We start from the raw sequence: 14692 nt of genomic DNA, 5'->3' as shown, positions 1-14692 counted from the left end.
GCACATTCTACACAAACCCACAAGCCCACATCCCAGAGTCCACTGCCTTGGTCTTCTGTTCTGTGTGTTCAGTCTATATCTCTCTCACACAAAAGCTGGAAACTAACCCTGCAGCCCACACACTTTTGTAAACCACAGACCTCAATTGCAGAGTATGTGATATGCAGGTTAACCTTAACCCGAACTCAAACCACAGGGACAGCGTTCAGGAAGTGATGAGGAACAGACTGTACGTACTGTCCAGGATGACCCCCACCAGGGGTTCATTGTCTTTGTTGAGGATCTCCCACAATGCAAAGGGCTCCTGGGGGGTGTCTGGTAGCAGGCGGAACAGGAAGGTGATGGTGTAGTCAGAGGGCAGACCTTCTGGGTGGAGGTACCTGAGACACAGACAGACAGACAGACAGACAGACAGACAGACAGACAGACAGACAGACAGACAGACAGACAGACAGACAGACAGACAGACAGACAGACAGACAGACAGACAGACAGACAGACAGGGTTACTTAATTGGCAGCCAGATAATGTGAATGGTTCAAGATGGCGGTTGGCAAATCCTATGCCTACACTGTAATGGGAAACTGTAATTCAAACAGTCATATCAGTGTAACCCCAACCCTAAACCTCTCCAGTGTAACCTTAACCCTAACGCTCTCCAGTCTAACCCTAAACCTTTCCAGTGTACTCCTAACCCTCTCCAGTGTAATCTTAACACTCTCCAGTGTAATCTTAACCCTCTCCAGTCTAACCCTAACGCTCTCCAGTCTAACCCTAAACCTTTCCAGTCTAATCCTAACCCTCTCCAGTGTAATCTTAACACTCTCCAGTGTAATCTTAACCCTCTCCAGTCTAACCCTAACCCTCTCCAGTGTAACCCTAAAACTCTCCAGTGTAATCCTAACCCTCTCCAGTGTAATCCTAACCCTCTCCAGTGTAATCCTAACCCTCTCCAGTGTAATCCTAACCCTCTCCAGTGTAATCCTAACCCTCTCCAGTGTAATCTTAACCCTCTCCAGTCTAACCCTAACCCTTTCCAGTGTAATCCTAACCCTCTCCAGTGTAATCTTAACCCTCTCCAGTCTAACCCTAAACCTTTCCAGTGTACTCCTAACCCTCTCCAGTGTAATCTTAACACTCTCCAGTGTAATCTTAACCCTCTCCAGTCTAACCCTAACCCTCTCCAGTGTAACCCTAAAACTCTCCAGTGTAATCCTAACCCTCTCCAGTGTAATCCTAACCCTCTCCAGTGTAACCCTAACCTTCTCCAGTGTAATCCTAACCCTCTCCAGTGTAATCCTAACCCTCTCCAGTGTAATCCTAACCCTCTCCAGTGTAATCCTAACCCTCTCCAGTGTAATCTTAACCCTCTCCAGTCTAACCCTAACCCTTTCCAGTGTAATCCTAACCCTCTCCAGTGTAATCTTAACCCTCTCCAGTCTAACCCTAAACCTTTCCAGTGTAACCCTAACCCTCTCCAGTCTAACCCTAACCCTCTCCAGTGTAACCCTAAACCTTTCCAGTGTAATCCTAACCCTCTCCAGTGTAACCCTAACCTTCTCCAGTGTAATCCTAACCCTCTCCAGTGTAATCCTAACCCTCTCCAGTGTAATCCTAACCCTCTCCAGTGTAATCCTAACCCTCTCCAGTGTAATCTTAACCCTCTCCAGTCTAACCCTAACCCTTTCCAGTGTAATCCTAACCCTCTCCAGTGTAATCTTAACCCTCTCCAGTCTAACCCTAAACCTTTCCAGTGTAACCCTAACCCTCTCCAGTCTAACCCTAACCCTCTCCAGTGTAACCCTAAACCTTTCCAGTGTAACCCTAACCCTCTCCAGTCTAATCCTAACCCTCTCCAATGTAATCCTAACCTTCTCCAGTGTAATCCTAACCCTCTCCAATGTAATCCTAACCCTCTCCAGTGTAATCCTAACCCTCTCCAGTGTAATCCTAACCCTCTCCAGTGTAATCCTAACCCTCTCCAGTGTAACCCTAACCCTCTCCAGTGTAACCCTAACCCTAACCCTCTCCAATCAGGAAGTCCTGATACCTGATGCAGAGTAATGGGAAGTCCTGATACCCGATGCAGAGTAATGGGAAGTCCTGATACCTTATGCAGAGTAATGGGAAGTCCTGATATCTGATATCTAATATAAAGTAATGGGAAGTTCTGATACCTGATGCAGAGTAATGGGAAGTCCTGATATCTGATATCTGATGCAGAGTAATGGGAAGTCCTGATATCTGATGCAGAGTAATGGGAAGTCCTGATATCTGATGCAGAGTAATGGGAAGTCCTGATACCTGATGCAGAGTAATGGGAAGTCCTGATACCCGATGCAGAGTAATGGGAAGTCCTGATATCTGATGCAGAGTAATGGGAAGTCCTGATACCTGATGCAGGGTAATGGGAAGTCCTGATACCCGATGCAGAGTAATGGGAAGTCCTGATACCTGATGCAGAGTAATGGGAAGTCCTGATATCTGATGCAGAGTAATGGGAAGTCCTGATATCTGATATCTGATACAGGGTAATGGGAAGTCCTGATACCTGATGCAGAGTAATGGGAAGTCCTGATACCTAATGCAGGGTAATGGGAAGTCCTGATATCTGATATCTGATGCAGGGTAATGGGAAGTCCTGATATCTGATACCTAATGCAGGGTAATGGGAAGTCCTGATACCTGATGCAGTGTAATGGGAAGTCCTGATATCTGATGCAGGGTAATGGGAAGTCCTGATATCTGATACCTAATGCAGGGTAATGGGAAGTCCTGATATCTGATACCTAATGCAGGGTAATGGGAAGTCCTGATACCTGATGCAGTGTAATGGGAAGTCCTGATACCTGATGCAGGGTAATGGGAAGTCCTTATATCTGATATCTGATACAGAGTAATGGGAAGTCCTGTTACCTTATGCAGGGTAATGAGAAGTCCTGATATCTGATACCTAATGCAGGGTAATGGGAAGTCCTGATACCTGATGCAGTGTAATGGGAAGTCCTGATACCTGATGCAGGGTAATGGGAAGTCCTTATATCTGATATCTGATACAGAGTAATGGGAAGTCCTGTTACCTTATGCAGGGTAATGAGAAGTCCTGATATCTGATGTAGGGTAATGGGAAGTCCTGATACCTGATGCAGAGTAATGGGAAGTCCTGATACCTGATGCAGGGTAATGGGAAGTCCTGATACCTGATGCAGGGTAATGGAAAGTCCTGATACCTGATGCAGAGTAATGGGAAGTCCTGATACCTGATGCAGGGTAATGGGAAGTCCTGATATCTGATGCAGAGTAATGGGAAGTCCTGATATCTGATGCAGGGTAATGGGAAGTCCTGATATCTGATACCTGATGCAGAGTAATGGGAAGTCCTGATATCTGATGCAGAGTAATGGGAAGTCCTGGTATCTGATACCTGATGCAGAGTAATGGGAAGTCCTGATACCTGATGCAGAGTAATGGGAAGTCCTGATATCTGATATCTGATGCAGAGTAATGGGAAGTCCTGATATCGGATACCTGATGCAGAGTAATGGGAAGTCCTGATATCTGATACAGAGTAATGGGAAGTCCTGATATCTGATACAGAGTAATGGGAAGTCCTGATACCTGATGCAGAGTAATGGGAAGTCCTGATATCTGATGCAGTGTAATGGGAAGTCCTGATATCTGATACCTGATGCAGAGTAATGGGAAGTCCTGATATCTGATACAGAGTAATGGGAAGTCCTGATATCTGATACAGAGTAATGGGAAGTTCTGATATCTGATACAGAGTAATGGGAAGTCCTGATATGTGATATCTGATGCAGAGTAATGGGAAGTCCTGATATCTGATACCTGATGCAGAGTAATGGGAAGTTCATTTGGCTGGCTTATTTTACCTTCACACAACAAATGCCTTCTGATGACATTATATACTATATACATGATCAAGTATGTGACTGAGTGATGTTTGGATATGGGCCGTGGTGTTTGCAGGTCACCCTGAAGACATAATTTAGAGGTGCTGAGTCCCTCCAGTGCAAGAACACAATCCCCTCTGAACATGATTAAAGTAGAAGTCTAAACTAAATATTATCCTCAGCAGGAGTAGAGGTACATCTGTCAACACACACACACACACACACACACACACACACACACACACACACACACACACACACACACACACACACACACACACACACACACACACACACACACACACACACACACACACACACACACAATCATCACCACTTCACATGTGATTAGATTCCTCTAAGTGATTTTCATTGGCCAAACTTTGTATTGTTTGAGGGACCTTGAAAATAACTGGCTGCTATTTCAAAGAGCTCTGGTGTTTGTCTCCGGCTAGCAAGCGGGGTTGACCCTTCCTTGACATTTTGAAGTACAAGTCTCCTACTAGCTACTGGGGTTGACCCTCCCTTGGCGTTTTAAAGTACAGCTCTCCTGCTAACGACTGGGTTTCACCCTCCCTTGGCGTTTTGAAGTACAAGTTTCCCATAGAGGATGAGGAAGGCCCCTCTAGGAAGAGGACAAGGACAGTTCAGGAACAACCTCTTCCTCCAGGCATAGGCACATCTGTATATCTGAAAGGATTGGATGGGTATAAGCGATTCTGTATAGCAAAACTTCCACCTGACCTATCAGAGGGAAACTTCCACCTGACCTATCAGAGGGAAACTTCTACCTGACCTATCAGAGGGAAACTTCCACCTGACCTATCAGAGGGAAACTCCCACCTGACCTATCAGAGGGAAACTCCCACCTGACCTATCAGAGGGAAACTTCCACCTGACCTATCAGAGGGAAACTCCCACCTGACCTATCAGAGGGAAACTTCCACCTGACCTATCAGAGGGAAACTTCCACCTAACAGAGGAAAAATCCCCCCTGACCTATCAGAGGGAAACTTACAACTAACAGAGGAAAAATCCCCCCTGATCAGAGGGAAACTTCCACCTGACCTATCAGAGGGAAACTTCCACCTGACCTATCAGAGGGAAACTTCCACCTGAACTATCAGAGGGAAACTTCCACCTGACCTATCAGAGGGAAACTTCCACCTGACCTATCAGAGGGAAACTTCCACCTGACCTATCAGAGGGAAACTTCCACCTGAACTATCAGAGGGAAACTTCCACCTGACCTATCAGAGGGAAACTTCCACCTGACCTATCAGAGGGAAACTTCCACCTAATCTATCAGAGGGAAGCTTCCGCCTAACCTATCAGAGGGAAGCTTCCACCTAACCTATCATTTGGGGAAGCTGTTGGAGTATATTCCAGGAATAATATGCCAAGAGTGGACACTGGAGGAGAGAGGTGGAGCTCAGTGAGCTCAGTGTGGACCCTAGCTGATCTTCTACCTCTCATCGCCATGACAACCACACTGACAAAACACAGAACCTAGTAGAACCTACTTGGTGGGTTGTGAGACCAGGGCGTCTTTGTGCAGTCTGTAGCAGGGGAAGCTGTTGAAGGAGCCTGGTTCCAGGGACACTCCCTCTACGTTACTGTACTCCTTCTCTACCAGGCCAAACATGTCCATCATCCTGAAGCCTAAGGAGGGAAGGAGCAGAGCACACATCTATGCTATAACCACTCCATAGAGAACCATAGAGAACAACAGAGAATCATAGAAAACAACAGAGAAATCAGAGAACAACAGAGAACAACAGAGAACAACAGAGAATCATAGAAAACAACAGAGAAATCAGAGAACAACAGAGAACAACAGAGAACAACAGAGAATCATAGAGAACAACAGAGAAATCAGAGAACAACAGAGAACAACAGAGAACAACAGAGAACAACAGAGAATCATAGAGAACAACAGAGAAATCAGAGAACAACAGAGAACAACAGAGAACAACAGAGAATCATAGAGAACAACAGAGAAATCAGAGAACAACAGAGAACAACAGAGAATCATAGAGAACAACAGATAAATCAGAGAACAACAGAGAACAACAGAGAACAACAGAGAATCATAGAGAACAACAGAGAATCATAGAGAACAACAGAGAAATCAGAGAACAACAGAGAAATCAGAGAACAACAGAGAACAACAGAGAATCATAGAGAACAACGGAGAATCATAGAGAACAACAGATAACCATAGAGAACCATTGAGAACCATAGAGAACCATAGAGAACAACAGAGAATCATAAAGAACCATAGAGAACCATTGAGAACTATTGAGAACCATAGAGAACCATAGAGAACCATAGAGAACAATAGAGAACAATAGAGAACCATAGAGAATAACAGAGAACCATAGAGAACCATAGAGAACAACAGAGAATCATAGAGAACCATAGAGAATCATAGAGAACCATTGAGAACCATAGAGAACCATAGAGAACCATTGAGAACCATAGAGAACCATTGAGAACCATAGAGATACTAGAATACTAGAATAAAATGGTACACATTTTATCTTCAAGCAACAAAATGTGCCATGGTAGTAAATAGTGTTTAGGTGCTGGATATATACATAGTAATAATCATGTCATTCTGTCAACCACTCTCCCTCTGGATAGTATTTCCTATTCCCCACCCGGCGAAGGAAAGGCGCCCTGTGTAAAAAATCCTAGGAGAAACAGTGACATTCACTCTGAATAACCTAAAATGATGAATTCCATATTGGTCTTTCACAGTCAGGCCAACCCAAGCTGTACTGTTCATATTGGTCTTTCACAGTCAGGCCAACCCAAGCTGTACTGTTCATATTGGTCTTTCAGTCAGGCCAACCCAAGCTGTACTGTTCATATTGGTCTTTCAGTCAGGCCAACCCAAGCTGTACTGTTCATATTGGTCTTTCACAGTCAGGCCAACCCAAGCTGTACTGTTCATATTGGTCTTTCAGTCAGGCCAACCCAAGCTGTACTGTTCATATTGGTCTTTCAGTCAGGCCAACCCAAGCTGTACTGTTCATATTGGTCTTTCACAGTCAGGCCAACCCAAGCTGTACTGTTCATATTGGTCTTTCACAGTCAGGCCAACCCAAGCTGTACTGTTCATATTGGTCTTTCACAGTCAGGCCAACCCAAGCTGTACTGTTCATATTGGTCTTTCAGTCAGGCCAACCCAAGCTGTACTGTTCATATTGGTCTTTCAGTCAGGCCAACCCAAGCTGTACTGTTCATATTGGTCTTTCACAGTCAGGCCAACCCAAGCTGTACTGTTCATATTGGTCTTTCACAGTCAGGCCAACCCAAGCTGTACTGTTCATATTGGTCTTTCACAGTCAGGCCAACCCAAGCTGTACTGTTCATATTGGTCTTTCAGTCAGGCCAACCCAAGCTGTACTGTTCATATTGGTCTTTCAGTCAGGCCAACCCAAGCTGTACTGTTCATATTGGTCTTTCACAGTCAGGCCAACCCAAGCTGTACTGTTCATATTGGTCTTTCACAGTCAGGCCAACCCAAGCTGTACTGTTCATATTGGTCTTTCACAGTCAGGCCAACCCAAGCTGTACTGTTCATATTGGTCTTTCAGTCAGGCCAACCCAAGCTGTACTGTTCATATTGGTCTTTCAGTCAGGCCAACCCAAGCTGTACTGTTCATATTGGTCTTTCACAGTCAGGCCAACCCAAGCTGTACTGTTCATATTGGTCTTTCACAGTCGGGCCAACCCAAGCTGTACTGTTCATATTGGTCTTTCAGTCAGGCCAACCCAAGCTGTACTGTTCATATTGGTATTTCACAGTCAGGCCAACCCAAGCTGTACTGTTCATATTGGTCTTTCACAGTCAGGCCAACCCAAGCTGTACTGTTCATATTGGTCTTTCACAGTCAGGCCAACCCAAGCTGTACTGTTCATATTGGTCTTTCAGTCAGGCCAACCCAAGCTGTACTGTTCATATTGGTCTTTCAGTCAGGCCAACCCAAGCTGTACTGTTCATATTGGTCTTTCACAGTCGGGCCAACCCAAGCTGTACTGTTCATATTGGTCTTTCAGTCAGGCCAACCCAAGCTGTACTGTTCATATTGGTCTTTCACAGTCAGGCCAACCCAAGCTGTACTGTTCATATTGGTCTTTCAGTCAGGCCAACCCAAGCTGTACTGTTCATATTGGTCTTTCACAGTCAGGCCAACCCAAGCTGTACTGTTCATATTGGTCTTTCACAGTCAGGCCAACCCAAGCTGTACTGTTCATATTGGTCTTTCAGTCAGGCCAACCCAAGCTGTACTGTTCATATTGGTCTTTCAGTCAGGCCAACCCAAGCTGTACTGTTCATATTGGTCTTTCACAGTCAGGCCAACCCAAGCTGTACTGTTCATATTGGTCTTTCAGTCAGGCCAATCCAAGCTGTACTGTTCATATTGGTCTTTCACAGTCAGGCCAACCCAAGCTGTACTGTTCATATTGGTCTTTCAGTCAGGCCAACCCAAGCTGTACTGTTCATATTGGTCTTTCACAGTCAGGCCAACCCAAGCTGTACTGTTCATATTGGTCTTTCACAGTCAGGCCAACCCAAGCTGTACTGTTCATATTGGTCTTTCAGTCAGGCCAACCCAAGCTGTACTGTTCATATTGGTCTTTCACAGTCAGGCCAACCCAAGCTGTACTGTTCATATTGGTCTTTCAGTCAGGCCAACCCAAGCTGTACTGTTCATATTGGTCTTTCACAGTCAGGCCAACCCAAGCTGTACTGTTCAGTAGGCTAATCGTAGGTCTACTATTGAAACAGATAAATGAGGCTGTCAACTGAGTCAGGAATTCACAGGTTTCAGATCTTTTTTTTCTCCTTCAGGTTTTCGCTCTTAAAGTCACACTTTCTTAATATAAAAACAACAGAATTGGATGTTCTAAGCCCATAACAATGCTTAAACCACATCAGGAGACCGCTTTTGAGGTCTGAGAAAAATGTGTGTTTCTACAGCACATGAGATGGGTGTTTGCCAAACAAATGGCCACTGGATTGATGTAAATAATCCTGATATCATTCTGCCAGGTAGACATAGGCTGCTTTGTAGCAGGTAACATTTAATTGAGATGGTTTTTGGCAAAGCCTTACCATCTATCAGAAGATGGTTAGGCCTGTCATTAGCGTCGCTATATTTTTCCTGTTCCTTAACTGTTTAAAACTGGACCTTTTACTTCATATCATGAGGCATGTCTTGCCTCCCTTTAAAGCAGCTTAAAGCCTAAAATAGGAAGAAATTTAAGTTGATCAACATTTGAAGCTAAACATTCTGATGTGTTCCATCAGCCTTATTGATACGGCGTATACCTCCACCACACTACTATGATACGCATCGTAGGGATTAACAAGTGAGTATACACAATGCCCAGTGTAAAATACGGTGGTACACGGCGTATACCTCCACTACACTACTATGATACGCATCGTAGGGATTAACAAGTGAGTATACACAATGCCCAGTGTAAAATACGGTGGTACACGGCGTATACCTCCACCACACTACTATGATACGCATCGTAGGGATTAACAAGTGAGTATACACAATGCCCAGTGTAAAATACGGTGGTACACGGCGTATACCTCCACTACACTACTATGATACGCATCGTAGGGATTAACAAGTGAGTATACACAATGCCCAGTGTAAAATACGGTGGTACACGGCGTATATCTCCACCACACTACTATGATACGCATCGTAGGGATTAACAAGTGAGTATACACAATGCCCAGTGTAAAATACGGTGGTACACGGCGTATACCTCCACTACACTACTATGATACGCATCGTAGGGATTAACAAGTGAGTATACACAATGCCCAGTGTAAAATACGGTGGTACACGGCGTATACCTCCACTACACTACTATGATACGCATCGTAGGGATTAACAAGTGAGTATACACAATGCCCAGTGTAAAATACGGTGGTACACGGCGTTTACCTCCACTACACTACTATGATACGCATCGTAGGGATTAACAAGTGAGTATACACAATGCCCAGTGTAAAATACGGTGGTACACGGCGTTTACCTCCACTACACTACTATGATACGCATCGTAGGGATTAACAAGTGAGTATACACAATGCCCAGTGTAAAATACGGTGGTACACGGCGTATACCTCCACTACACTACTATGATACGCATCGTAGGGATTAACAAGTGAGTATACACAATGCCCAGTGTAAAATACGGTGGTACACGGCGTATACCTCCACTACACTACTATGATACGCATCGTAGGGATTAACAAGTGAGTATACACAATGCCCAGTGTAAAATACGGTGGTAAACGGCGTATACCTCCACTACACCCTGGACTGTATGTAACTTTATCTGACTGGATTTGAACTAGAATCACATGGCAGACTACATGCTGCTCCTGACATTAGCCAGGGACACTGAGTCTCTCCTGTGAATGACTAAGTGGGATCAGACAATCAATATTGGCTGTAGATTGAGAGGGGTTTATCTCAATATGGATACACATTCTATGACTATAAAGCAGTAAAAAGCTGTATGTGTTTTACATAGTTTACCTGCCATAGTGTTGCCACTCATCAGAACCGATGGACAAGCTAAAATAAGATGGAGGAAAGGGTTAGTTAAATAATGACTAGGATATGAATCACTGTCATTTCATCATGAATCAAGATCCTCTTATTAAGATTGATTTAAATGTGGATGAATCCTCTGCTTTGTAATAATAACTATTCCATTAAACCACATGACCAACCTACCATCTGTCTCTATTCTACAGTAGATTATATCAGTTCTGGAAACCACATGACCAACCTACCATCTGTCTCTATTCTACAGTAGATTATATCAGTTCTGGAACATTCTTCCAATGGCAGCTACTTCAGTTCTGGCAGTACTTACTGGCAGTGGCAGCCTCACACACAAAAGTGATCAGCTGCTCCTCAATTTTTTTGACAGCGTCCAAATCGTCCACAAAGAAGACGTGTCTGTCGCTGGGTTTGCTGGCGATGTTCACCAACTCTCCGTAGTCCGCATCAGCAAAGCCAATGGCAAAGATGATGTAGCCTTCAAAGACATCCATTGTTAAGATTTTAAAACAATATTTTGTTTTTCTTCAGCAATAAAGCAAAACAATTCCAAGGAAACTATTTGATTGGCCTATCTTATCACTCTCTGACTTGCTAAGTGACCCTCCTACCACTAACATATTTCTCTCTAAGTTTTGTTTTGGTATGATAGCCATGAATAGTTCTGTTACAACAATATAATACAATGGAATAGTGTACTGTCCTCAGAGGAAGAAACATGGGTTTTATCCAAAATAACACCCTATTCCCACACTACTTTTGGCCAGAGTAGTGCACTATACAGTACAGAGAATAGGGCACTATTTGGGACTCATACTATGCCACTCACCTTCCATCTGCATCTCCTTGGAGACCTTGTTGACGTCGTCTTGGGAACGGCCATCGGTGAGGACCACCAGAACCTTAGGAACCCCCCTCCTCACTCCTCCCTCTGAGGTGAAGATAGATTCCTTCACATGCTTAATGGCCCGGCCTGGATGGATAGGGACAGAGTTATATTTCTATGGATAGGAATGACACAGATCATATCTACACATCACAGTCTGTTGTTAATGTATGGATGACTATCAGACCATATCTACAGTCTGTTGTTAATGTATGGATGAATATCAGACCATATCTATACAGCCTGTTGTTAATGTATGGATGAATATATCTATACAGCCTGTTGTTAATGTATAGATTCATATATATATATATATATACAGCCTGTTGTTAATGTATGGATGACTATCAGACCATATCTATACAGCCTGTTGTTAATGTATGAATGACTATCAGACCATATCTATACAGCCTGTTGTTAATGTATGGATGACTATCAGACCATATCTATACAGCCTGTTGTTAATGTATGGATGAATATATCTACACAGCCTGTTGTTAATGTGTGGATGAATATATCTATACAGTCTGTTGTTAATGTATGGATGACTATCAGACCATATCTATACAGCCTGTTGTTAATGTATGGATAACTATCAGACCATATCTACACAGCCTGTTGTTAATGTATGGATGAATATATCTATACAGCCTGTTGTTAATGTGTGGATGACTATATCTATACAGCCTGTTGTTAATGTATGGATGACTATATCTACACAGCCTGTTGTTAATGTGTGGATGACTATCAGACCATATCTATACTGCCTGTTGTTAATGTATGGATGAATATATCTATACAGCCTGTTGTTCATGTATGGATGAATATATCTATACAGCCTGTTGTTCATGTATGGATGACTATCAGACCATATCTATACAGCCTGTTGTTAATGTATGGATGACTATCAGACCATATCTATACAGCCTGTTGTTAATGTATGGATGAATATCAGACCATATCTATACAGCCTGTTGTTAATGTATGGATGACTATCAGACCATATCTATACAGCCTGTTGTTAATGTATGGATGACTATATCTACACAGCCTGTTGTTAATGTGTGGATGACTATCAGACCATATCTATACTGCCTGTTGTTAATGTATGGATGAATATATCTATACAGCCTGTTGTTCATGTATGGATGAATATATCTATACAGCCTGTTGTTCATGTATGGATGACTATCAGACCATATCTATACAGCCTGTTGTTAATGTATGGATGACTATCAGACCATATCTATACAGCCTGTTGTTAATGTATGGATGAATATCAGACCATATCTATACAGCCTGTTGTTAATGTATGGATGACTATCAGACCATATCTATACAGCCTGTTGTTAATGTATGGATGAATATATCTATACAGCCTGTTGTTAATGTATGGATGACTATCAGACCATATATGTGGATGGATAGGGAAGACAGGCACATCAGGGGCAATAAATAATAATAATAAGATGAATAATAATAGTATGAATAACAATAATAATAACAATAATAATAACATGAATAATAATATAATTAATAATAATAACAATAATAATAATATTATTAATAATAGTAACAATAACATGAATAATAATACCACTAATACTAGTATGAATAACAATAATAATAACAATAATAATAACATGAATAATAATATAATTAATAATAATAACAATAATAATAACATGAATAATAATATAATTAATAATAATAACAATAATAATAATATTATTAATAATAGTAACAATAACATGAATAATAATACCACTAATATTAGTATGAATAACAATACTAATAACAATAATAATAATAGTATTAATATTAGTAATAATAACATTAATAATACAAATACAAATAATAACCATAAATAATAATATTAATAATAACAATAATAATAATAGCAATAATAGTAGTAATAATAATAATAGTATTAATAATAACAATACTAATAGTAATAATAATGACAATAATAATAACAATACTAATGATAGTAATAATAATAACAACAATAATAATATAACAATACTAGTAATAATAATAATAATAATAACAATAATAATAATAGTTATAATAATAATAATAGTAACAATAATAACATGAATAATAATAATAATATATCTATCATAACTCATCTAGCTAGACTGTTTAATGAATGGCTGTCAGGGGTAGACAACCCTGTTCCTGGAGTGCCGCAACTAAGCATCACACCTGACTAACTGAGCTAATTGATCAGCCTAAATTCAACACACCTGGTCTTCCTGGTTGGTTAAATCCCAAACCTGCGGCCCTCCAGGACCAGGGCTGCCTGCCACTGATTTATTGCATTCAGGAGATGCTAATAGAGGAAATGTGAAACTCTGATAGGACACATTAAACAAAGAGGAGCCTGTCTTATCTATTGTAAGTCATAAACCTTGACAGAGACAAAAATCGCCCTAGATCATTAGCCCTATTGTGGGCATCGGAGCGGTCCGTAGAGAGGACGAACAGAGCAGAAGCAGGTGGGGATCATTGCAAGTTCTTTTTCTTTACCAATGTGCATGTCTAATATCTCTCTGATGTCTAAGGTCATTCCGTAATAGCAGCTTTTTAAAACAGCCTCCCTGGGATGTTTCTGAATAAAATATGTCTTGCATGGCTGAGCATGACTGAGGCACTACCAGGGTACTTTGTAACATCTAATTTGGAGACAGAGGCTGGCTGAGCAGCTTGCTGGACGGCCATCCATCCATCCCTCTCCCTCCCTCTCCCTCTCCCTCTCCTTCTCTCTTTCTCCCTTCCTCCCTCTCTTTCTCCTGCTCTCTCCCTCCATCTCTTTCTCCCTTTCCCTCTCTAACTCCCTTTTAACTCCCCCTCCTCTCTCTCTCCCCTTCTCTCTCTCTCCATCCCTCTTTCTCTCAGCTGTCTCTGTGAGCTTTATTAAAGTGCCTTTCAGTGAAGATGAATGACAGGCAGAGCTAGTGAACATCAGTCTTGTACCAGGGAGAGTTATGTCTGTTTCAGCATGGTATTATATTAAACAGAGGTCAAATTGGAATCACAATATCCATCCAGCCAGGCATGAAGACATGCTGGCCTCTATCACTGTGGAGAGTGTTGTGGAAGACTGTGTGTGTGTGTTTGTTTGTGTGTGCGGCTGCCAGGGTCCTGAGTGGAATATCACACCATCAATCAAATACTGTCCATCTCAGACGTGTGTGAAATGTGTTTCTTGTACATAAATCCTCAGGCTCATTCCTGGCCGTCAGTTTCCTTTCTTTGCCTCCAAACTTACAACAAGA

The 14692-nt window shown here is 42.1% G+C and overlaps 1 protein-coding gene across 4 annotated transcripts in view; it reads right to left on the bottom strand.

Moving 5' to 3' along the window:
• The window catches only part of LOC106573090 (collagen alpha-1(XIV) chain), a 258521-nt gene that overhangs the window by 104653 nt on the left and 139176 nt on the right, over positions 1-14692 (bottom strand). For all 4 annotated transcript variants that reach the window (XM_082959258.1, XM_082959260.1, XM_082959256.1 and 1 more), the window contains exons 28-32: positions 11355-11498; positions 10839-11003; positions 10496-10534; positions 5438-5576; positions 238-380 (exon numbers count right to left, since the gene is read on the bottom strand). In XM_082959258.1, the coding sequence (XP_082815384.1) occupies positions 238-380; positions 5438-5576; positions 10496-10534; positions 10839-11003; positions 11355-11498 (630 nt within the window). The remainder of the gene's footprint in view (positions 1-237; positions 381-5437; positions 5577-10495; positions 10535-10838; positions 11004-11354; positions 11499-14692) is intronic.

The sequence above is a fragment of the Salmo salar genome, chromosome 02 (genome assembly GCF_965601325.2).
Source record: "Salmo salar chromosome 02, fSalSal1, whole genome shotgun sequence".
Taxonomy (NCBI): domain Eukaryota; kingdom Metazoa; phylum Chordata; class Actinopteri; order Salmoniformes; family Salmonidae; genus Salmo; species Salmo salar.
The sequence above is the reverse complement of the archived record's forward strand: the minus strand, read 5'-3'. Positions and strand labels throughout refer to the sequence as shown.